Genomic DNA, 23,093 nt, shown 5'->3' on the forward strand with positions numbered 1-23,093 from the left:
GTCTACAGAGCCAACATTTGTCTCTGAGCTCACAGCCACTACATTGAAAAAATGGGTTCAAAACCATAACAAACCAGGATGCTTGAGTATCCTATTCACAGTATAATCTCTGTACTAACTAGCTAAAAAACAATACATATTTACATAATTCAAAATTTACATTTCCATAAAACAAAACCATTTTATTTGGCTATTCACAGAGATGGCAGAGCCTGCTATCACATTCCTTATACCACAACTACTTTGACATAGGGAAACAGCAAAACCAGAAGAAAACAGAAGATACCTATATGGCTCTCCCAGCCCAGGATCCCCGACAGCTTATTAACCTCCAACAGAAGAAATCAACTGGAATGCCTTCAAAGGCTGCCTCTGGAAGACATGCAGTTGTGCCTTCACATGCTGGGTGGGCTGTTTTCCAAACAGCCAAGTAGGCATGCAACAACTAAAGGGTCTGGAACATAAAACCTATGAGGACAGGCTAAGAGTTATGAAGGATGGGGAAAATGAATCTCAGGGGAGACCTTTTCACTCTCTACAAGTACCTAAAATGAGGCTGTGGGTCAGCCTCTTCTCCCAGGCAAGTGGGAGCAGGACAAAGTTGAGACAGACTGAAGTTGCACTTCAAGGGAAGTTCAGACTGGATATTAAGAAAAAATTCTTCACTGGAAGACTGGTTAAGCATTGGAACAGTCTGCCCATGAAAATGGTGGAGTCACAATCCCTGGAAGTATTGAAAAAATTAGACACGGCACTTTGTGATATGGTTTAGTGGGCATTTTGGTATTTGATAATCTATTACACTACAATGCTTGTGCTTCCACACACAAATTGACATCAACTTGGACATGCCATTTCCTGCAGATGCTGGGTGGCCCAATTTAAAACATACTTGGTTTAAGTATCAAGAAATATTAAAAGCTTAACATGCCACTTTAAGCACAATTTATACCTTACACTCAGAGCTGAAGACATGATCTGCACTCAAGGCATTTGAGAGGTCTCAATGAATGTGAAAGAACGTACATCATCTTGCAACATTCCTTTAAATAAATACGGAGAAAGCCACATCATTTTTCCTATTGCCATTTTCTCCCACTCACCTCCCTTCAGCAAAATCGAGAGAAAAAAACATGAATATATTATTGCAGAATTTGCTTTTGAAGGCAGTTTATTAATATTTCTGAATACTCCAAATGAAATTAGCTTCTTAGCATTTTCATCCTTCCAATATATACACTGTATTCTTATTTAAAGTTTCTGTGTTAACAACGAAATAAATATTCTTGCACAGAATAAAGTAATAAGTGTGGTGACAACTAATAAAAAAATATGAAAGGCAATCTATTCTTGTCAGGACTGTAACTCTATTTCCATTGCCTCTGTGCCACAACATGTTCATTTGGTCATCCAGAATCTAGCCAGCATATTTTAATGTCATAAAACCTGACAAAACAGTTACCAAGGCTCCTATTGCAATCAGTAGCAATTCTGCCACTGGCCAATACTTCTTCAAGAATAGATGGTAAAACTTTGCTCTTCTCCTCTCTCCTTGCCAATCATTTAGTAAAAACAAAAAGAAGACAAAACACTTTAGATTAATAAAAAAAAGAGCCAGGGCAGTTCTGAAATATATTTCACAAATTGGCACTGCACTAAATTAAAGCTAGGAGACACTGTAGAATTTGGAATTAGTACCCAGCACACAGTTACTAATTCCTTTTTAATTGTACAAAATACAAAGCACAAACTGCTGGTGAATTTGGATATTGGCAGAGTAGGCAGAGACTGCCACTGCCACCTGAGCTCAGCATAGCTCTCTGACCACATTTCAGATGTACTGGGTGACTCCATCTCTCTCCCAGTATGAGATTTGGCTGGCATGGCATACAGTGACAGTTTAACATCATTGGGAGGTGACATCTGAACAGATGTCATTGCTTCTTAGGTAAATGACAAGGTTTGGACTATGCCACAAGCAACACACAGGTGAGAAACCTGTTCAGTACCTCTGTACTCTCACCCAAATCTAAATCCCACTGTACTATACAAAATCAGTACATCACTTAGAGCTGTTATTTTCTTATTAAAATGTTTAAAGAGATCACATAAAGATGGCACAAAGTAGGATCGGTAAAGAGGTCCAAAAATAAGCATGAAATAAGCAAAAAAAAATGAGACCTGAATATGTAATGGAACCAATTTGCTTTCAGGAGCAATGATTTGCACTACCAAAATTTATAAAGAAGTGATTTTAAAAGCTTCCCACCAGTCTATCACAACTGTTTTTTTACACTGGAAAACAGCTATGGTCCTCAGAAGCATTACTGACTGAGCTGGATCTCAAATTCCTGATATGCTAGATGATTATAAAAAATTAAGTGGTATTTCCTTAAATAATGTAAAAGCATCACTACATTCTACGAGTGCAGAACTGCTTTCTCTCAAACTTAACAACACAATGAAATCCAGGAAAAGCTCTTTTGCCTAGACTGAAAAAAGTCATCTGACAGTAATTAGTCTATATTGAGAAAATGCTGCATAACTTTACACACAATCCTGTAATTGGATCTGTAAGAAGTTTCCACATCTATGCCAAGTTACCAAACAAACTATATAAACACAGTTAATCCATTAAGATAAGACTGTCAGACGTGGGATGCATATTCCAGTTAAGCTGCCTTTATCACAAATCAGCTGTGTGACTCCCCCATATCACTGCTTCAATGTCCCATGTATGAGGAAAAGAACTACACATCCATACCTCAACACTCATGTAAGACTTCAAAGCAATAATCAGGGCAAAAACATAGCACCATGTATAGGCAACATACAGTGGTTGCATACAAAACCATCATCACTCAGATTTGGAAATCCCTCTTAACAGAGTGGCTTTAATTTTTAGGTTTTAGTTTTTGCAGAATTACAAAACACACTCAACAAGTCTGCAGTGTGCATTTAACAAAAATCTTGCTTCTTCCACATCTAGGACTTTACTGCTCTTACTCATTGCCTGTCTGTAGCTTCTTTTCCCTTACTATAAAACCAACTATCCTCCATAGGACAGTCACATTTCAGGTAAAAGCAGCAGACTTCACAGACAACCTTATTATTACCACTATTATTATTATCATTACTATTATTATAATTTCACTGCCATACAAGAGAGAAATTATACTACAACCTTCAGTCATGGAGTAAGTTCATATTATCTAAATGACATACACCATGTATGTATGTAAATGACATAGAGTAAGAACAAGTCATGAAGCAGTAAGTAAAAGTAACCACATATTTAACTAGCAAACAGCTATAGAAGTTTAATACTGATGCCTGTAAAATATACAGCTGGATCTTCCATACTTTTAAAGTAACAGGCCCTTGCTAAAGCACAGGCATGTGTAAGAAATCCTAACAGTATAAATGACATTTTAGGTACTTGCAAGTTGTTATTTTACATGCCATCTCTCCTCTGGTCTCTCACACAGCCAGTATGCTCAACAGTAAAGTGTAATACAAAAGCACTTTATCAAAGTAACCCCTTATTTACTTTATCAAGGTAACCCAGTTTACTGTCACTGCAGAAAACCACCATATAGAGGCAATATTAAGAGAAAAGCCTGACAAAACTGCAGTCATTTTTCAAGAAACAAACACAGCCTCTACTTGCCATTATTTATGTCTGTATTTCCTTTTGTTTTCCTCCCTCCCACCTGGTGATGAGCCCCTCCAACTACAGCAAAACTATTCTCAAGGGGAAGACCTGAGGCACTGAATCATATAATCAAGAGTAAATTCTGCAAGATAGAAGATAAAGTTCAGTTCCTCATCACAACAAGCTGATAGCTATTTAATTTGACTAAGTGTTCATAAAGATTTCTTTTCCATTGGTAAGTTCTCTGACACATGTTAAGTTACTTCATGTCTTGCTTTACTAGTATCAATCAACTTCAGACAAACCACAGTGCAACATTCACTTCTTCCCTTGCCTCAAGGGAAGGTAAACAGGCAGCCTCCTTTTATTAGGAGGCCTCCAAAAGTACAGCAAAAACAATTAAAGTCTCATGGTTCTAGAATACGTAATGAGAGTTACAATTCTTTAAAACTATCATTGAGTTTAATTTTACAAAATGCTCTTCTCAGTAACTTACTTGTATCTCTGTAATTCCCAACATCATAAAAAATGCAGTGGCGTTATTCTTTCTGGATATAAATCCAGATGGGCTAATCCAACAAAGCCATAGTATCTTCCATGAACTTTCATGGAAGAGTGAGAATTTTTCCCCATGGAGCAACTTCTCTACATCTCTTTTTCGGTTTATGAAACACTAGCAAAAAAACTCCAAAACGCTGCCAAATCTAACTTCTTCAATGTCAACTTCAAAGGCTCATGTGACTTAGGTTTGAATCAAAAAGGAGAAATCCAGCCACACACAGCTTTACACAGCACAAGAGATCGTGCTCTCACACAACCATGTGCACATACCTGAGGATGCAAGATGCGTTTTCAGCATCTTCTGTGACTAACAGACTTAAAAACCAAACATTAACCCATCAGACATGGTATGTGCCCTATGTGCTGCTCCAGGTCATCCTGCTGGTACAGCTCCCTTTATCAGTTGCCCTGCTCAGGCCTGCATTGAGCTTTCCAGAAGGCAGGCCACACTCAAGCCACCAGCTACTACTCCAAAAAGGAACAGAGCCAAGGATGAGAGCCAGGGTTACAAGACTTCACCCTGTGGGCTGACTTTCCCACTGAACTAAATTCCCTCACCAAACTATGGCAGAAAGCTGCTGTACTTACTTTTCTTACAAGCCAAACGGGGGAAGTTACACTACGGGGAGCACTGCACTCCACACTCCAAGAGGTAAAGGAACCTCAGTTTGCAGAAAATACCCCTTGCTTCTATGTCTCTTTTTCAGCAGATCCTGGACAGCTGGGTATTATTACCTTCTCCTGAGCCAGTGCTGCCTCTTTATGGGATGTTGTTCTCTGGGATGCAAGAAATGAGTAATATCTCAGTCGTCATCATGATGTTCCTAACAGGACCTTCCAAGACTAGTTATTCCTCTGGGTTATTCCAGGTCTGAGTCAGCCCTTTCCATTTACATTTCCAAGAAAGCATTCTTGAAATATTTTTTTACTGTTTTTACTGTTTCTGAAATAATTCCTTTATAATCACAGCTAAAGGAAGCTACTTCAGAGATGATAATTAAAGCCAAAAAAACCCCAAAATGTTTTACGGCTACTTACAGCTAAATACAAACGTTAAATCCTTTATACCAGCTGCATTTGTAGTACAGGCACACATACAACAAGAGCTGTAAAGAGGACAAGAACCCTCCTGAATGATTAGGCACAATGTCTTTGCTATCTGAGCTTTTTCAGTTCATTAATATTTCACTTTTATATATTCCTCAGCCGCTTTTACAACATGTTTCTTTCTCTCCTTCTTAAGTATGAGCAAGGAGGATTGTTTGAAGTAACTAGTAGACCTTGCCTCACATCCCCACCTCCGTGCCCCCCGAGAGTTTAACACTTCAATTGCAATATATACTAGATAGAAAAACACATCTGGCATAGAGACGGATAAGAGGATACTCTGAGTCTCCTTTCTAGTTACATTCAACTAGAAAGGTGTGTAATAAGAAAATAAAGCACGCTGCAGTTTGTATATGCCAAGACACTTAGTGCTGTCAATCCCAATAGAGAGACAGAGACATAAAGGTAGGAGGGAGGGGGGATCCCTTCCCTGTGGAAGAGCAAAATAACCCTGTTCCTTTGCGAGTCAACTTGCAGCAGCATCCTTTCCTTGCCAAAAATCAAAGACAACCTCCTTAGCTAGGAAAAGCAACACAAAAACTAACTAGAGGAAATAAAGGATTTCCAGGAACCTCTTCCATAATATAAGCATTACCCTCACCATCTGCTCCACTTTTTAAGCTTGCCATGCGATTTTGGAAAGCACATGCAGCATCCTCCAGCTCCTGCCTCCAAATCCATGGCAAAGGTCACACATGACCGCCAGTGGCCGGGCCCTACCCGTTCCCATTTCTGAAACCACTTCTTATCGTTTTCACAGGTTAACCGCAGATTGTCTAACACACACGGAGGGAAAGCGGGGAAAACGGAAAAAACAAACGCCAAAAAATAAACAAAAAAAAAAAAAAGCATGCGATTTCTTCCCTGTCACCTGCAGCAGCGAGGCCGGAGCGATGGCCAGCGAGGTTCAGCCGCCGGCTGCCCGCGCCGTGCCCCCCCAGGCCGGGCCCGACGAGCCCCGCGATGCCCCCAGGCCAGCCCGGCAGCACCGCGGCCCCGCCGGCGCTGCCCGTGCCCCGGCCCGGGCCGGCCCCCGGGTGACACCTGCGGGCGCCCAGCCCCGGCCGCCCCGCCACAAAGACGCCGCTGCCGCTGGCCCCGCGCCGCCCGCCCTCGCTCGCAAATCCCCGGCGCTACCGGAGCGCTGCTGCCGGGGATCAGCGCGGAGCTGCGGCACCGGCAGCCCCGATCCTCCGCCGCCCCCACCGCCGCAGCCGCGGGTCGGCGCAGGGCGCCCGGCGGCCGCCGCCCCGCCGGCGGGGAAGGCGAGGCCAGGGCAGGGAGGGCCGCCCGCGCCCCGGGGCGACACCCGCCGGGGCACCTCGGCACCTGCCGAGCGGGGCGAGGCGGCCCCGCCGCCCCGGGGCACCCGCACGCCGGGGATCCGGCGGCGCCCCGCGGCCTGGCCCGGCTCTGCCCGGCGATACCGCCCCGCAAGGGACGCGTTACCTGGCCGGGCTCCTCCAGCGCCCGACGCGCTCGCCGTTTGCCGGCGGGGGCTGGGACCCTCCTGGCAGCGCCGCACCGGCACCGGCACCGGCACCGCCCCCGCCCCGCTGGGTCGCTGCGTCCGCCCGGCGCGGGGAGAATAATCCGTGCGGAGCGGCGGTGCCCCGGTCTGTCAGCCTGTCCGCCCGCCCGTCATGTTGCGGCCGGTGTGTGTGTGCGCGGCGGGCAGGGAGGAGGGAGGGCGGCAGGAGGAGGGAGCGATGCGGGGGCGGGCCGGGGCGGCGCTTCGCGCGGGTGCCGGTGCGGGGCGCGTGTTCCGCGGCGGGAGCGGGGCTGCCGCGCTCTCTGCGTGTGCCAGGGATGATCAGCCTGGGCCCGCCTGGGCCGGCTGCGTGCGCTGCCCCGGGCCCGTCCGTGTCCGTGTGTCCCCGCCGGGAGCAGCTCCCCCGGCTGGAGCAGCTCCCCCGGCTGGAGCAGCTCCCCCGGCCTCCTCGGGCGAAAGGCGAGCAGCGGAGAGGAGAAAGTCCCAGTGCCCCCCGGGAGGAACTCGGCTCCGCTCCGGTGTGTTTACACTCACCATCTGCTATGGGGTTCTTACTTAGTTTTCCCTTTCCCGAAGAGCGGCGGAGTCCTCTGGTTTCACTTCCTCGTTCTCTTTTCCAGAGATGTGTTTTGTAATTATTTCCCAATTGCTCCGTGGCCATCCCGGTGCATTGCTGGTCCTAGGCAGGGAAAAAGGAAAGGAGGTTTAAGAAGCAGCTCCACACCAAGGACAGTTCTCGGCTGCAGCGGTCTAGGAGCAGGAATGATTTCCCTGGAATACCCGGTGAGGGCAGAGGTCAATTACATGGCGTTTAGATGTAATGAATTAAGTTCCTTATTTAATTCAGAAGGATAAGGGAAAGCAGAAAACTAGCCGTGTTCTTTGTGACTAATACTTAAGGAATATGAGTTTTCATATCCTGTGGTTTTTTTGGCCAGTGTACACAGGATCTCTCCTGTATCACCCACCGAAGTGAGCTACCTTGCCTCATTAAAAACGATTGAGTAAAATGAGTGATGACTCAAAAGTGACAGGCTGCAGATATGTGCCGTGTCCTCTTACGCCAAAAAGTAACACGCATAAAACTCCTGGTACTGAAGAAACTCATTGACTTTGCAGACTTCAGTCTGAACAGGAGCAAAATGTGTTCATTCTGTAACATCAGTGCTCATGCTGCAACTGCAACCCAAAGAACTTTCAACTGTTATGCTACAGAAAAATGGATCCAGAATGGAGTCAAAGGGAGTTTTGAAGAATTTTGGGTAAAACAGATTTTGACAAAATACAGCTTCAACTTAACAGCAACAATGTGGTTCCACTGAAATTCTGAATAAGAATTGTGTGAGAGGGCAAAAGTCAGTATCATACTTGGTATGAAAGTATTAAGAAACTGAATGTTTATAAATATCTTTACAAAACTAAACTTTCAAACGAGTGAGTTCACCAAACCTAATTATTTTTAAATATAACTTTCAATCTGTTCAACACGTTCACAAGATTTTTCAATGAAATGTGATAACCAAATCTGAAGGCGTTTCTGTTTCTTCTTGGGCAGGAAAATAAACCTAAAATAAACATAAAATATTTTACAGTCACAGAGGAAGGTTTGGCATATGCAGCACAAAGCAGTACCGCAAAAAATGCTATGTGGAGAGAACTATTTTTAGTAACCTATCATCTGCATTTAAAAGGCAAAAGATCTCATGTGACACAGTCCCAAGAGTGTTCATTATTGAAAGTACCTATCTTCACAATTTGGGAATTTCAAACAAGGGTATGCAGTAACCAGATGACTTTACTGAGAGGTGGTTTACAAAGTATTTTCACCTGCAAAGTATTCACGCAACTGCATGGGCATGAGCTGTCTCAATGAAGATGAGGGTATTTGTCACAAGTAAAATTATAGGCCTACTTAGCCACCTTGTTAAGCTGAGTCAGCCTTGACTGTAGAGGCAGAGGTATCTGTGTTTTGCTCCTGAGAGTGTTGCGTGGTTTTTGAACTCCATCTCCCCACCCTCCCTCATCCTTGTACTCAGCAGAAGATTCACAGAGCCTCCTAATGGTTAACTCTGCGGTTTCTGTCAGTTCTCTTTCCTGCCCTTGCCCTGAAAGGGTAAAAAAGCCCCTGTGATTAACCAGAATTTCCAGACACACTCAAGTGATGCTTCTAGTGAAGCTGTCAAGGCTTTGATCAGTCCAGTGTCACAGACAGACAAACAGCAGAGACAGCAGCAAGAGGTTGTATGGGACACTGTCACCTTTTCCAAATTTTAGGGATTAGGAGGGACAAAAAAAATGCCTAAACGTGGTCCTAAGCTTAAGCCTTGAGCATATAATAATTGTGCTGAAATAGATTTACTACCTGAGGCCCCAGCAGATAGCTATGGGAGTTACTGGAGGAGGAACACTTGTGGTCACCACACCCCAAATCTCTACAAGCATGTGTAACCTAATCTTTTCCCTCCAAGTTTCCTTCTGGTGTGGCCCTGGTGACTTCAGCAGAAAGCTTCTCTTTGAGGCTATGACAGGGTGTTTCACCAAAATCTTCATTAGGTTTTGCTAGCACAAGGAAGCCTTAAAAGGAAATGTCAGATTGAGAGGTGCAGATTCACCAGGATCAAGACATTCTCATTGAGATACGTGCTGTGAAAGTCAATACAGCTGATGCATCTAATTCCCTTGCATCATTTGTCTGCACTTCGTATTTTCTCTTCTGGAATTCATTCCTTGTTGCATGAGCAAGGACTTCACATAATCCCCGTGCTTGATGCTGTCTCCTTCCAAAAAATAAGAGGAATTCATGTTTTTCGCACTTTTATCCCTTTGTGGTTTTGTTTCCACATGTATGGATCCAGCATAGGCAGGCACAGGGGAAGCTGAAATATGTAAGATCAAATTGGTTTCAAAAGCTGTGTCCATCAGGGTTGAACATGTATCTTTGTGTGAACTTCATCAAGGTCTCAGTCCTTCACCAAACAAGCACCTTTTTATTCTTGAGAGAAGTCTTGGGGCACAGAGTAGCACTAGTCTGTCTTATTCAGTCGACCAGACATGCAGTGGTTGTCTGCCTTAGTGATCCTAATTGCATGAATTTTGAGTCTGGCCAGAGCTATAAACAGTCCTTGGGGGTAAAACAGATTAATTTCTGTTTTGTAGGAACATTTTATGACCCTGAAAGGAACCAGTTTTGGAGGACAGCTAAGTATGCCAGGCAGTGCTTCATGACCACAGGCTGGGAGAGCAACCTCACCTTGGCACTGGGGTACACAGAGACAATTTTGGGAGGTCTAGGGGACGTATGGGCTTCACTAAATGTTTTTCTCTCACTGTACTGCTTGAGCCAGGTTGTCATTAGGGATTTTGTCATACCATGGTGAGCATGGAGCACTCTGGTCAGGTCCTGGTTTACCTTACCATCAGAGGAGAAAGGAAACCTCCCGTACCAAATTGCTTCTGCTCTCCTATCAAGAGACATCTGCTCAGTGAAGCATTGTGACACTGATCAATACGTATTGGTTTTGTATTGCATATGATCATATCCACTTACAGCTTTGGAGCAAGGATTAATTGAGTGACCTTCCCTGTATTGTATGTTGTATGTGTATGTATAATGTACTGAATGAATTCTGGAACCAGCTAGTTTGTTAATATTATGCTACCACTGAAACCTCCAAGGAAGTTGAAGTTCACTTTAGTTAATCATGAAATAATAATAATACAAAGGCAGTTTTTGAATTAAGGCTCATGCATTTTGTTCCCTGCTTTTGAACAGGCTGTAAATTGATTTATACTCTGACTCTTGGCTCCCTCATCACCAATGGCAAAAAAGACACCACTTTCTAGAACTATAACCATCTTCACTACTGAAGCCAGAAAGAGCAATAACAACTAGAAAATATAGAATTTCTATTCATTCAAAAAGATAAATGCTCCTTACACTTCAAAATTCAGTTTAGTAAATTGAGCAAAGAAAGGTTATTTGTCTCCCAGTTGTGAGATAACTGACACGGATTTATCTTTGATGAAAAATCTCCAGTTTGGCATTAAAAAAGGATCAATCCCCATACCTGTACTTTTCTCCATGTTTAGTCTGTTAGAACAGCTCATCTATTTTGGCTTTACTTTGTCCTTTCAGTTAATGCAGATATCATCATTGTTCATTGCTGGAAATTGTGATGCCAAGGAATATATAACTACCACGGAAGAACAGCAAAAATGCTTCCCTTTAACAAAACAGCTTTGTGAATATATTTTTCTAGTTAATCTGATTTCAAACACTCAGTATGCAAGTTTCTTTCTTTACCGTTATCAGTATAATCAAAAGCATAAAAATCTTATTGGCTTTGATATTCATATAAATTAGATTAGTGGTAAAGTTTGTTTACAAGTCCATAGAGAAACATGCCATAACTGGAGAACGAAGTTTTGTTTATTTAATTCAGTGTTTCACTGCCAAAGCTGTCTTGGTGAAGAAAATAATGCTTCTAACTCAGAGGTGTATTTCCCCAGTAAAATCTGTGTACACTGGCTGAGGATCTAATCCTGAAGTAGGTGAGCAAACTTCTGGTTCTCCACTGTAATCCCCAAAGCTCCACATGGATACACAAAACTGAAGGACTCCAAAGGACTTGAGCATTGTATTTTCACAAACAGCAGCTAAGAAAAACCTCCAATGGCTGCCTTGTGTGTTTCTGTGCCTTTTTATTTGAACAAAGGAAGTCTGCATGAATGCAGTTTTACTTTTCATTCTGAGCTCTTCCACTTGGAGGATCCCCATGACAAAATATTTTGGTTCTGCAGGCTACCAGGGTTTATTTGTAAATTATCTGTTCATCTTTCTAATCTTACTTAAATTGTGGAAATATTTTGGTTTGTCTAGGAATTTTTTTTGAGATTATTTTTTATAACATTAATATATTTGGCAAAACTGAAGTTAACAAGCATTCTTTTCTGCCTTGTAATTTATCCATTGTACAAAATAGGAAAAGGAAGGAAACCTGCTGAAAGGAATAACTATATTTCTATTTGTAATAGATTGAGTGCTAGCATTGAGAACATTGTCTGAGGGTAGTATTCTGTACCATAAAATAGAGGATTAAAAAAGAATAATATGTGCTGCATTTTATGGTGTCTGTGACTCCAATACATCATCACAGCAGGAGCTTTCTTCAGTACCAGTGAACCTGGGGGGGCTGAGAAAATTCTGCATTTAAGTCTCATTAATTCGGTTTGCCTTGGGCCAAAATAGCACCTCAAGTTGTTCATTTGGCATGGAATTATTAAAGTTTTCCTTGTGTGTTTAGTGAGCAGCACCTTCTCTGCAGACAAAAGACCAGACAAAAAACCATAAAAAAAATCAGGTAGGCATCATCTGAGATTATGCAGAAAATGTAGACTATCCAGCAGTAAAAATTAATACACCAAAACATATAAGGTGCACATATATATTATGTAGAGTAGCACCTAAAAGGCCAGTTACTGGAAAGGTTACCAGCACAGGTGGGCTTCTATTGTTGCAGCTGTTACAGACAATCCATTCCACAGGATTTGCTCAGTACCATTCACCCATGCAGAGCAAAGCCAGCTTTCCAGCACTACCTTCCCAAATTCTCCCTTTCACTTCTACTGCTGTACTTTTAACTTCTCTTCTGAAATGTCCATATTCTTCATATGCCTATCAACCGATCCAGACTTCACAGAAAACATTCATCTACTCCTTTAGCTTAGTAAATTTAAAAAAAAAAAATTGTCTCCTAGTAAGAACATCTGGATAGCCTTCAAACATTAATAATAGTTAATGTCAAAATCAGAAGAACATGTCATGAATTCTGTATTATTCAACTGGCTTGTATGATCAATAACCAGCATCTTGGCAACAGGCAGAAAAATGTGTAAGCTCATTCACTTACTGATGTTCTTCCATGAAGTCTTTCAGCTTGGTGTTCAGGAATAGGAATCTACCTAAAAAATAAGACTAGAAATAGATACTCAATAACTTCTAGGTTCTATCATGCACTGTATCTACCATGCAGTGGTCACATCAGCAAGAATTCAGCAATCTGAACTTGGATGGTCACCATTGTTTTTTCAGGGAGGCAAAGAATTTGGTCTTTGCATAAAACACCAGCTCCATATTTCCCCAAGCACAGGAAAAAACAGTTTTTACATCTTTAGTAGTCACGCAAACCAACCAGTGGTAGGCCTCAAATGGCAATACAACAGCAAAGATATGCCCAAGTTAAAATTAAAGCATTTTAGACTTAACCAAAACCTTGAATTTTTTTTGTCCAGCAGAAATATTGTTTATGAACTATTGCATTATGGTGTGCCTGGATAATCAGCATGCACTTTCCTGAGTCCTATCTGAGGCTGCAGCTAGAGAATGGACCTGTGGGACTAAAAGAACTGAGAGTATTGCATTGGCAGTCCCTTGCTGAACTGGGGCTAGAGAAAAACAAACACACACACACACACACACCCCACCCCCCAAATAAAAAACCCCACAAAAAACCCAAATAAAAAACAAAACAACAACCAAAAAAAACCACCAAACAAAAACACCTTCTCAGCCTGGCCTCATTGCCCTTTCCACAGCACCACCCTTACTTGGTATTTGCTGCAATGCACACTGCAGTCTGAGGCAGGTCTATGTAAATGTGAGATTGCATTTTCACAGAGCACCATTTGCATGGAAATTTCCAAATTGGCACCAAAGTCTAAGAGAGGTTGGTGCCCTGCATTTCACTTCAGGTTTCTATTACATCAGGGATGGGTTTGCCTCATCTGCCACTGCACTGTCTGGTGTGATCACAAGGCTCAAGGAGAGAAGGCATCGAGCCACCGGGCCTCACAATGTGCAATCAGACTGAGACACAAAGACACGCTAAGATGCCTCCATTCCCACATTCATGTCTATTATACTTAGCTTCATATTTAGTATTTATGAAAGCAAGGGCATTTTCTTTATTCAGACATCTCATTTTAAAGTCTGTTTCCAAGTCTCCATCAAAGACAAATGCATGTTGTGATTTTGCTGTAAGTGCAAGGTCTGCTGCTAGGGGCTGGAAATCTAGTCTGCTTAATGAATTTATTAGGCTTTGCCTTAAATCCTAAAGGATATTTATTACTCCATTGCATACTCTATTATTACACAATATTATTTTGATGAACATCACAAACACCCGTGATGTATAGCTCTACCCTAGACTGTAAGAAAAAAAAATCAGCACACTTCCCCAAATATAGAAATGCTGAGTGTTGCTTCATGCACTGAATGTTTGAACAGGCTTGTATTTTGGCTCAGGTCCCTAAAGCACATATTCCTTCCTAGGAAACATGCATCTGGAAAAGAGAATCTATGTTAACAGGTCTGGTGTTCAGAGAAAGGCACCAGCTCCCTGCTGCACTACTCCCAGGGAATTTCCTATTCAGTTGGTGACAAGTTTAAATGACCTGAAGGATGACACCAGAAAGGTCTGTTAACATTACCCCGGGTAATTTCTTAATTTATGCTATTTATAGTCACATAAAAGTGATAACTGCCATTAAACAGACACATTTTCAGTAGTGTGGATTTCAAAATCTTTAGCAAATGCAGAAGCATAGAAGATGCGTGTAGGAAGGTACCAGAAATTAGTGGAGTTCAGTAGAGCCCAAAGATTACCAAATAGATACCCTTCACAAGCAAATAATTAAGAAAAACTGGTTAAAACACAAAACTTGTTTCACTAATATATAATGACAATAATTCACACAGCACGTTTTCTGACCTTCATGCCCCTATTTACTCCTCCCTGAATATATTTCTATATTTATCATGACAATCTTCGAACCATATCCAGACAATAAATAGGATCCTTCTGAGATACATGTAGAGAATAGTTATGAAATAGACACAGATAATTCTCACTAGCTCTATTTTGTTTTCAGGTTTTCAGATTACTTTAACACATCAGTACCTAGGCCATAGACATTCCAGTGCCATTGGAGCTGGTATTAAAAATGGAAAACGAAAACCTGAGTGTTGCAAGTAAAACATGCCAGTATATTAAATATGTGTTCATTAACACACACACAGGAGTGCAGTGTGTTTTTCCCTCCCAAGGGCAACAGTAAGTTATGCCTCAACAAGCAGCATGGATTTATGTCCCTAAATGCTTCTCTCTTCAATAAACATTTGTGTACCTGCCATGAAACCTGACGAATCATATATCCTTTAGCTAATTCCAAGATACTGAATTAATCTTTGAAAAAAAAAATGTATTAGATAATTCAATTAATTAATTCATTCATTAAATGAGGATTTAAATAAACCAAAACAAAACACTATAGAAAGACAAAATATTTTTTTCTAGAATGTAGTTGTAGGACATTTTTACACAATCCTGTGGTTTCTGTGCTTTGACCAGACCCTACCTTTGAAGTAATATATAGAGGATTCTTTCAGGCAGAAACTCTAACTGGGTCTGTGGTTTAGCCCAGCAGGATTCTGGTCTTCATTGCAAATCTTGGGGAATAAATAAGTCAGAGATTTTGGAGAGCATATAGGAGCTAGGGACCTAAATCTTATTAAAATACCAGGAACTGGATACTAACTCCCACAGACTTCCACAAATATTCCACCTGAAATGAATGTTCTTTTCAAGACTACACTTTCTTTTAAGTCTGTATTTCCTCTTGCAAAAGTGGGACTGCTCAAAATAAAATTATGCCCACAGATTTTAGTTAGAAATTATGATCATCATCTGATTATGTAAGACCACAACACTTGAAAGTCAAAGAGAAAGCTTGCTAGGGAAGCTGATAAGCAAATATCCATGTATTTTGCAAATACCTAAGTGGAGAACACAAACTTATGCATATGCTGAACTTGATAGCAAAGGTCCTAACAATTTTTGTAGGAGTAGCACTGGAGTCATATCACTAGGTGAATTACCTATAACTACAGTACTAAACACATTCCCTATGTAAGATGAGTACATTTTTAAAAGGTGAGTACATTTTTAAAATCCCAAGAATTTCCCCATGCCTCTTTGAAAATAAAATGGCATTTAGGCCTTAGCTAATAGGATCAGAGCAGGGCTTGGAGCTGTATATTTTAAAGCATCCATAGCATTAGTAGCTAGAACATAAAATCTAGATGGGAGGATGATTACACTTTAATAGCTTTTATAAAAAGCTAATTACACGTATTTTGGGGCCTGATCCAAAAACTGTTGAAAACATGTCAAGGAAAAAAAAAAAACAGTTGTCTATAGAAAGCACCTAGAGTTACTGAGCTGCTGTTCCTTCAAATTGCTCCCACAGTAGTGAATGTGGCAATAAAGATGACGTATTAAAATTTGTTCTTCTGTAATGCTGGCCTTTTAATTTTAAAAAAGGCATAAAAGATAATAAAATAAATAAAATGTCTTTAAAATAAAAGAAATAAAAAATGTCTTTAGAACTCTATGTATTCTAAATCCACAAACACATAGAGCCCATTTCTGTGATTAGAGGCAGAATTTTATCCTATTGCAACTTTCCACAGCAAGGTTTTCCACAAGGACACACTTTCAGAAGCACTAAACAGAACAAATTATTTACTATTTGCGAATGGAGAAACACATCTTTAAAAATTACTTAAACTTGCCATCAAAATGCATGCAGAAATTTCTGAATTATCATTGATAGGATAAGCTGTGTTCAAACACAACTCACTGTTAGGCTCAACTATCAACACCACTCTGCTTTAGCTCTTAAATAGTGTGAAAAAAGAGGGTGGGAGAAGAAAGGCAGCAGAAGTGCTAATGCAATTGTTTGATGTGTGTCTGTGAGAGGCAGTGAGGAGGAGGCAGCGTTCTGCTAGGCAGGCTGCTAGCAATGGGAATCGTGGGCTTTGTGCTTCCCCCGCACCTCCTTTAGTGGGAAATAATTACAGCTGCACACAAGAATCACACTGTCGAATTTTATCGGTCTAATGTTGCTATTACTTATATCTCCACAGAACAGGCCATTTTGCACTGAGTCTCTTTCCTACCAATTTCTGTGCGCTGCAGCCAGTGAAGAGCTGTGAGTGTGTCTGTCCCTGTGCCATTCCGCATGGCAACGTGCCAGGGAGAGTGACTGACTTCACTTCAAAACATTTTCTGTTTAATTAGTGTGAAAAAGCCCAGCAACCCAATTATCTAAAAGGACCTCACAGGTTCTCTTCACAGTGAGGGAAATAATGCCACTGGATGCTCTCTAGTGTAGAAATACCTAGGCTGTTTCATCAGAAGAGTGAGCAGGTATTCCTAGAGAAGCCAGTTTGGCTCTAGAGTCTTGAATTCCTTAACTAGCCTACAAAGAGAATGCTGCCTTAGAGTTTTAGCCCTTAAATCCTGCCTTCAACCATTTTCTTCCAGCCTGCTGCCTGCTCCTTCCCCATGCCCTGCGCACAAAATAGGTGGCTGAAGCAGGTATACCCTCAGCACAGCACTATTAATATAAATCAGGTTTTTCAGCATCTTTCTTGGCTCTAACATCCTGTATTGACCAAAATCAATTGGAAAATTACCTTTGACTTCAATATTGGGCTCGCTGCAGTCTAATTCTGACTTGGACTTGATCCAGACTCACTTATTTGAATTCCACTCATATTAATCTGGCTAAGCATGTGAGTTGGGCTGAGGGCTGTTCTCGCAGAAGAGTTCTTTTTATTGTAATGAAATTCCTGAAAATATTGTTTTTACCTTTCATATAAACTAGTAAATTGATTTACAATTAAAGTGCATACTTCTTAATGCATACTGAAGTATTTTACTCCTGAAAACCAGAGGGGAAAAAACCCCAAACCTAGCATTTTTCTTTGCTGTAGAAAATCCATTACATCAATGGACTTTTATGTATGCACCTGTCTAGAGGTTCAGAGTTTTACATAGCATTATTTGGATCAATATTACCATATTGTGGGAATATGCTCTCACCTACTGCAGCATACATTTCTAAAAAATCAGATTTTCTAGAATTTACCCAGCAGTTAAAGAAAAGATTTTGTGTTCAGCACTGGTCATAAAACACATATCTGTCCATAACTGTAGTATTTACAGAAGGGAGTCTCTCCTGATACCATAGAGTCAGTCTTTCTTTCTTGAAAAAAACAAAAACAAAACAAAACCAGGCAGAAGTCCTCCTGGACCTCATGGTGGTCATGCCAAGGGTGAGATTTGCCAGAAAGAAGGAGGGCACTTTTTAGATTCACTCAAGGATTGCTTCTATCCCTCGGTACTGGGATGGCTGCTACTGTGGTTTGCAAACATGGTTTTGACATCGATAAGCAGTTTTCAGGAGATATAGGGATGTTCCCCAAAGAGCTAAAGAGCTTTTGAAGGTGTAGCAAATAGCAAAAGGTCTACTAGTGCAGTGAAGCCAGCGAGCCACATCCAGGTGCCCCCAACCCAGCTGCCTGATTCAGGTAAGCATGCTAACCAGAAAGTTATTGTCTGTTCTCTCCTGTGTACACTTCATTAAAAACTCCACATTTACTGGCCCAGTCTTTTGCATCTGCAGGAAATTACAGTAACCTATGGAGCCAACAGCCAGCTGTCTCTTTGTCAAGGTAAACTCCTTCAAAGAAACCAAAGGAGACCTGAGCTCTCCAGAGTATCTATTAACCTGTTTGTCAGGATAGCCCCTCAAGGAGTAGAACAGAGGGATTTGTGTTTTCAGGAAACAGGCAGGACAGGACTATGAACTTGGGTCTCTCACAGGCAGCTGCTTTAATCACAAGCCATGGGAAGCAGGGCAGTGTTGTTGTGTGCCCCTCCACCCAGTTCCTCCTGGGCAGGAATTATTTAGTTCAGAAGTGACCTCGGAAAGACACCTGGTACAAACCCTGCTTGAAGCAGGACTGTTCAAAGATGCATCTAACTAATGCCACATTTGGAATAAACCCCCAGAAAAGGGTCACACTTGGGACCCCAAAGGAAGAGGAGGGTGGCACATACAAACTCCAGTTCCTCTTTTTAATATTCACTTCTTAGCTGTTACAAGCAGTATGGGTTTTCCTGGTTTGAGAGGACTCCTTTCTCTGACTTCCTTAACCTTTTCTCCAAGGAGTCCAGATGCCCAGCTGAGGCTTGAATGCTGAATACATGGTGGAAACAGTTCAGACACGGGTGGAAATCCCTGATGAGATGATGGTGCTGGGAGCCCTGGCTACTCTGCAAGCCCTGCAGCACCCTGGAACATCTTTACTGTGACAGACATTTGTCTGTGGACCCTCTAAAATATCAAATCAGCCCCTGCCAAAGAGGGATAGCCTCATAAAATCACGAGGCAAAGGAGAGGAAAATGGCTTTAACATGAGAGCTCTAACATTGCTTTTATCTCTGCTAAACTACTGCAAATAGTACAGGCATCCTACTCAGTTTTTCACAAGGGATTTTAAGAAGCCCACTGCTTGCTGATTATCCATGTCAGCTATTGGAAAAAAAATAAAATCTCAAATCTAAAAAGATCTTTACAATGGAAAGTATAGACAAACTTCATCTAAGAGCTACTCTTCTAGAAACAGGCTCAAACAAAATCCCATTAGCATGTGAATTATTACCTGAATAAAGAAAAGGCAGGAAATCATATGAATAAAGTTGATTATGGAAGAAAAAATACAGTACAGGTACAGTAAAAGAAAGTATGAGTCAGTGCCAGTCACCCTAACTAACACATGACAGAGCTTGTGATGTGGTAGAGAGCTGTGGGGGATAGGCTGTGTACTAACCAGCCTCTTCACAAGCTGGCAAAAATTCTTTGGAAAGTAAGAAAAATGAATAAATAAAACTATTCAAACATTAAAATGGTAGGTACACAGAAAATTAACTACAATGGGTTAGGACCAAGCAACGGGAAATTTCTAACTTTAACAAACCTTTCTTTTCTAGTCAGGGATCCCAAAGAACACCAAAAGGGTCAGTGACCAAAGGGTAGTGATTCACCTCTCAGTTATAACTACAGCTACACACAGCTAAAATTCAAAGTTGAATCAAGCCATGCTGTATGGCATAACATTAAATGAGTCAGTTGATCATCTTGTTTCACAACTATTTCACATGGATGCCTGAAAATCTGAGATTATTTAATCCATAAAACCTCAAAAATAACCAATATTCAAGAGAATTAGATGTCTTTGATCATTACAAACTAATTGGTAGAGAAAGCTGGTCTGCTAGGTAAAAGAAAGACTCTTTTCCCAAAAGGTATGGTGGGGAGTGTTGACATCTGGGTGGATCTGGGGTTATTGCGATGGTCAGAGCGCCCATCCATGCCCTGCTGACATACAGCCACAGGAATCTCTATCAAGTCTTGTGCCAGAAATAAACATGCTTTGATCTCCTTAGCACACAGACCGTGTGAACCAGGGCAGAACCAGACATTCAAGTCTGTCCACCTGCTGGGAAAGCGAACACCAGCCCTCTGGCTGGCGCACCTCCCATCCCCGTGGGAGAGGCCAGGCTGAGTGCACAGCCAGGTGCTTGGGGAGAGGAGAGAAGGGTCCTGCTCAGCCCAAGGGGCTGCTTTGCCCTGATGGATTCCCAGTGTTTGCTCTCCTCTAAGCACCCATCTGACACAGGCTGTCTGAGCACGGTTTCTCACTGTCCCACTTCTTCCTTCACCCCGAGGCCCAGGTTGAAGACAGGACCTGAGGCAAGCCCTCAAAACAAAATTTCAGGGTGGTCCTCTGCAGTATTTCAAGTGTATTTGCATCCAAGGAAAAGGCACAAATCCAGCATCTGCAGGTAGGAGCTGGTAAGCAATGCTCTCACACCAGTCAGCCATCACATTGCTAGCACCCAAATAATTTCTTATCAGCAGGGAGAAGCGGTGTGTGTGCAACACAAAGCTCAGCATTCTATTCACACTGTGACAGCAGTGTGTTGGCAAACATTTTACTCTATTTTTCAGTTGTTCCCTGGCTCCTTAGCAGCTGAGGAATCAAGGCCACAAGGCCCTCTGAGTACTGAAGCTGGATGGCTGAGGAGCATTCCTGCCTCATGTGATGGGCTCTCCACAAGTGCTCCAGCCATGGGGAAGTGACCCCACACTCAGAGAAGTGATGAGCAAGACAAGGAGGCCCTTCAGAAAATCCTGGGAGCAGGCCAGAGGAAAAAACTCTCGCTCTGGTAGTTTTTTTTGTTAACAAAACTTAAGCAGTTCAAGCTTACCTTTCAAACAAAGTAAAACTTGTACATGACCTTTCATCTTCTCATTCCTTGTTAAATGATATAGAACACACACCCGTAAATCCAATTTATGAAAAAAAAGTTCTTTCTGACTGGGTCTTTCTTAGGAGAAAAAAATTCCTAACAAATACTGTATCAGCACATCAAACTAATGCAAACCCATGTTTATAGATAACCTTTAATAATAGCATTGCACATCTGAGATATTTCCTTCTTTCTGCTAACCACAATGTAGAGAAAATTATGTCTTATCATACAAACAAAAAATATCCTAGGAAAGGAAAGCATATATATTTAGTTATTCTTTGTTGCTGTGCATTCAATCAAGTCTATCAGAGTTGACAAGGCCAATTTTGCACCTTCCTATTGTTTTGTCATATAAGACTGGGATGTCATTCCACTGGGAACAATAATTATGAACAATAAAGAGGTTTCCATGACATTCACAAAGATATTGCAGAAAAAATACCTTTAGTATGGATCACTTCACCTCACCAAGTAGGATAACTGACTGGGAACTAAGCTCTAAAGCTCAATGTGCCTAATATGAAATTGCAATATATACATTCCCCATAGTTTAAAGGAGGACATACCCCCTGCCAGGCAATATATACATGCACACATTCTGCTCACTCTGCCTCAAGTTCACACTGCAAGGTAACAAATGGCTGTTCATAGACACTTAAATTTATTCTTGGTGAAAAAAAAAAAAAGAAAAACAATGCTAAGATCAGGACTGACATGTTTGCAATATCAGCATAATTGTTTGACTGGTTCAGAAAAATAACCTTGAAAGTCCAGTGACAGTGAAAGCCCATTGGTAGCTCCATACCCATAAAGATATGGAGCACTCATGGTTAAAATAATCTGTGGCATATGGTAAATGTCTCAAGGCTAAATAGGCCTTAGGGGCAGAGGGAAAAGGAAGCTCAGTCACATTCCCTGACCTGACTCTCATTTTCCAGCACTGCACATAATGTGTTCCCAAACAAAAGACACAGTTTCGTAGTGATCTTGATTTTTCCTAATTTCATGAGAAAAATCATTACACATTAGGCTGTGAGGCACATGGTTAGGTAGTTTGTCAGTGGTTATCTGATAACGTGTGACAATTTACACTGATTGTCTTCGGAGCTAAACGCTTGCAGTGTCATCAAAATCAGTCAGGGAGGTTTTATTTGACATGCAAATTAAGAAGCTTGAGGAAATTAAGAAATACACCGCAGAATTTTTTTGAAGAAGATGCTCAGGCAGATGTAAGAAGAATCTCAGAACAGTGTTTCATCTTTTTCTTTTTTTAAATCATCAGCATGATTACATTATACATGGGCTGGCTTCCTCAGCCTATACAAGAATAGTTTAAACAACTGGGATTATTCTCGGTGCCTTCAGTGCCGTACCAATTGGACTGACTCAGCTGGTGCTTTGAAGGAGCAAGAGAGATGACATCCTCCCTTCAGTTTCTCCTGATATTTGAGGCTCTCAGAGACAAACCTGCCCTTGGTTTCTGCTGCAGGTCCCGGGAGGTGATGGTTGTTTCAGAGTCTGCGTGATTTCTACCCATACCAACTCCCAGCCCACTGAAATAGCTTTTATGCCTGCCTGGAACAAGAAGGAATGACTGCAGAAAAAACAAAGCCCTGGCATCTCCTCTCATTCCTGAGCAAAGTAGGACCTGCTTTGTATTCTGACTTACAGAAGCTGTGCTAAATGCCTTGGTTTTTGTTTCCATCTTCTTTCCCAATTTTCTGCTGCTTTAGTGTTGGCCTCCACACTTTAGACAACTGCATCATTAGCAAAGTTCAAGTACCAGACATATTTTCCTTACAACTTAACATCACTCCTTTCCCTGTGAACTTTATTGCTCAGCCAACTTCAAATAATCTTAAATAGCAGCTGCTTCTATCTAGTGTTTTGTCCACATTTAAAAAAAAAAAAGTCTCGCAAATACCAGCTCATGATGAGCAAGGCTGTACCTTGTGCCAGGATTTTCTTTTTAATCTGCATGTCTGTTCAGTAGTAAAATGTTGCACACACATTAGTTTCTTTTAAAAAAGAGAAGGAGGAGGTGTTTCCATAA

The 23,093-nt window shown here is 41.6% G+C and overlaps 1 protein-coding gene across 36 annotated transcripts in view; it reads right to left on the reverse strand.

The window, feature by feature from the left end:
• Positions 1 to 23,093, reverse strand: part of CCSER1 (coiled-coil serine rich protein 1) — a 648,564-nt gene that overhangs the window by 596,652 nt on the left and 28,819 nt on the right. For 31 of the 36 annotated variants that reach the window (XM_086888587.1, XM_086888585.1, XM_086888622.1 and 28 more), the window contains exon 2: positions 7,350 to 7,494. In XM_086888587.1, coding sequence (XP_086744713.1) covers positions 7,350 to 7,494 — 145 coding nt within the window. Of the gene's footprint in view, positions 1 to 6,772; positions 7,239 to 7,349; positions 7,495 to 23,093 lie in introns of those variants that run through there. The other 5 variants (XM_086888590.1, XM_086888589.1, XM_086888617.1 and 2 more) reach the window with 1 other exon arrangement.

The sequence above is a fragment of the Cyanistes caeruleus genome, chromosome 5, assembly GCF_971803275.1.
Source record: "Cyanistes caeruleus chromosome 5, bCyaCae1.hap1.1, whole genome shotgun sequence".
In the NCBI taxonomy this organism is placed as follows: Eukaryota; Metazoa; Chordata; class Aves; order Passeriformes; family Paridae; genus Cyanistes; species Cyanistes caeruleus.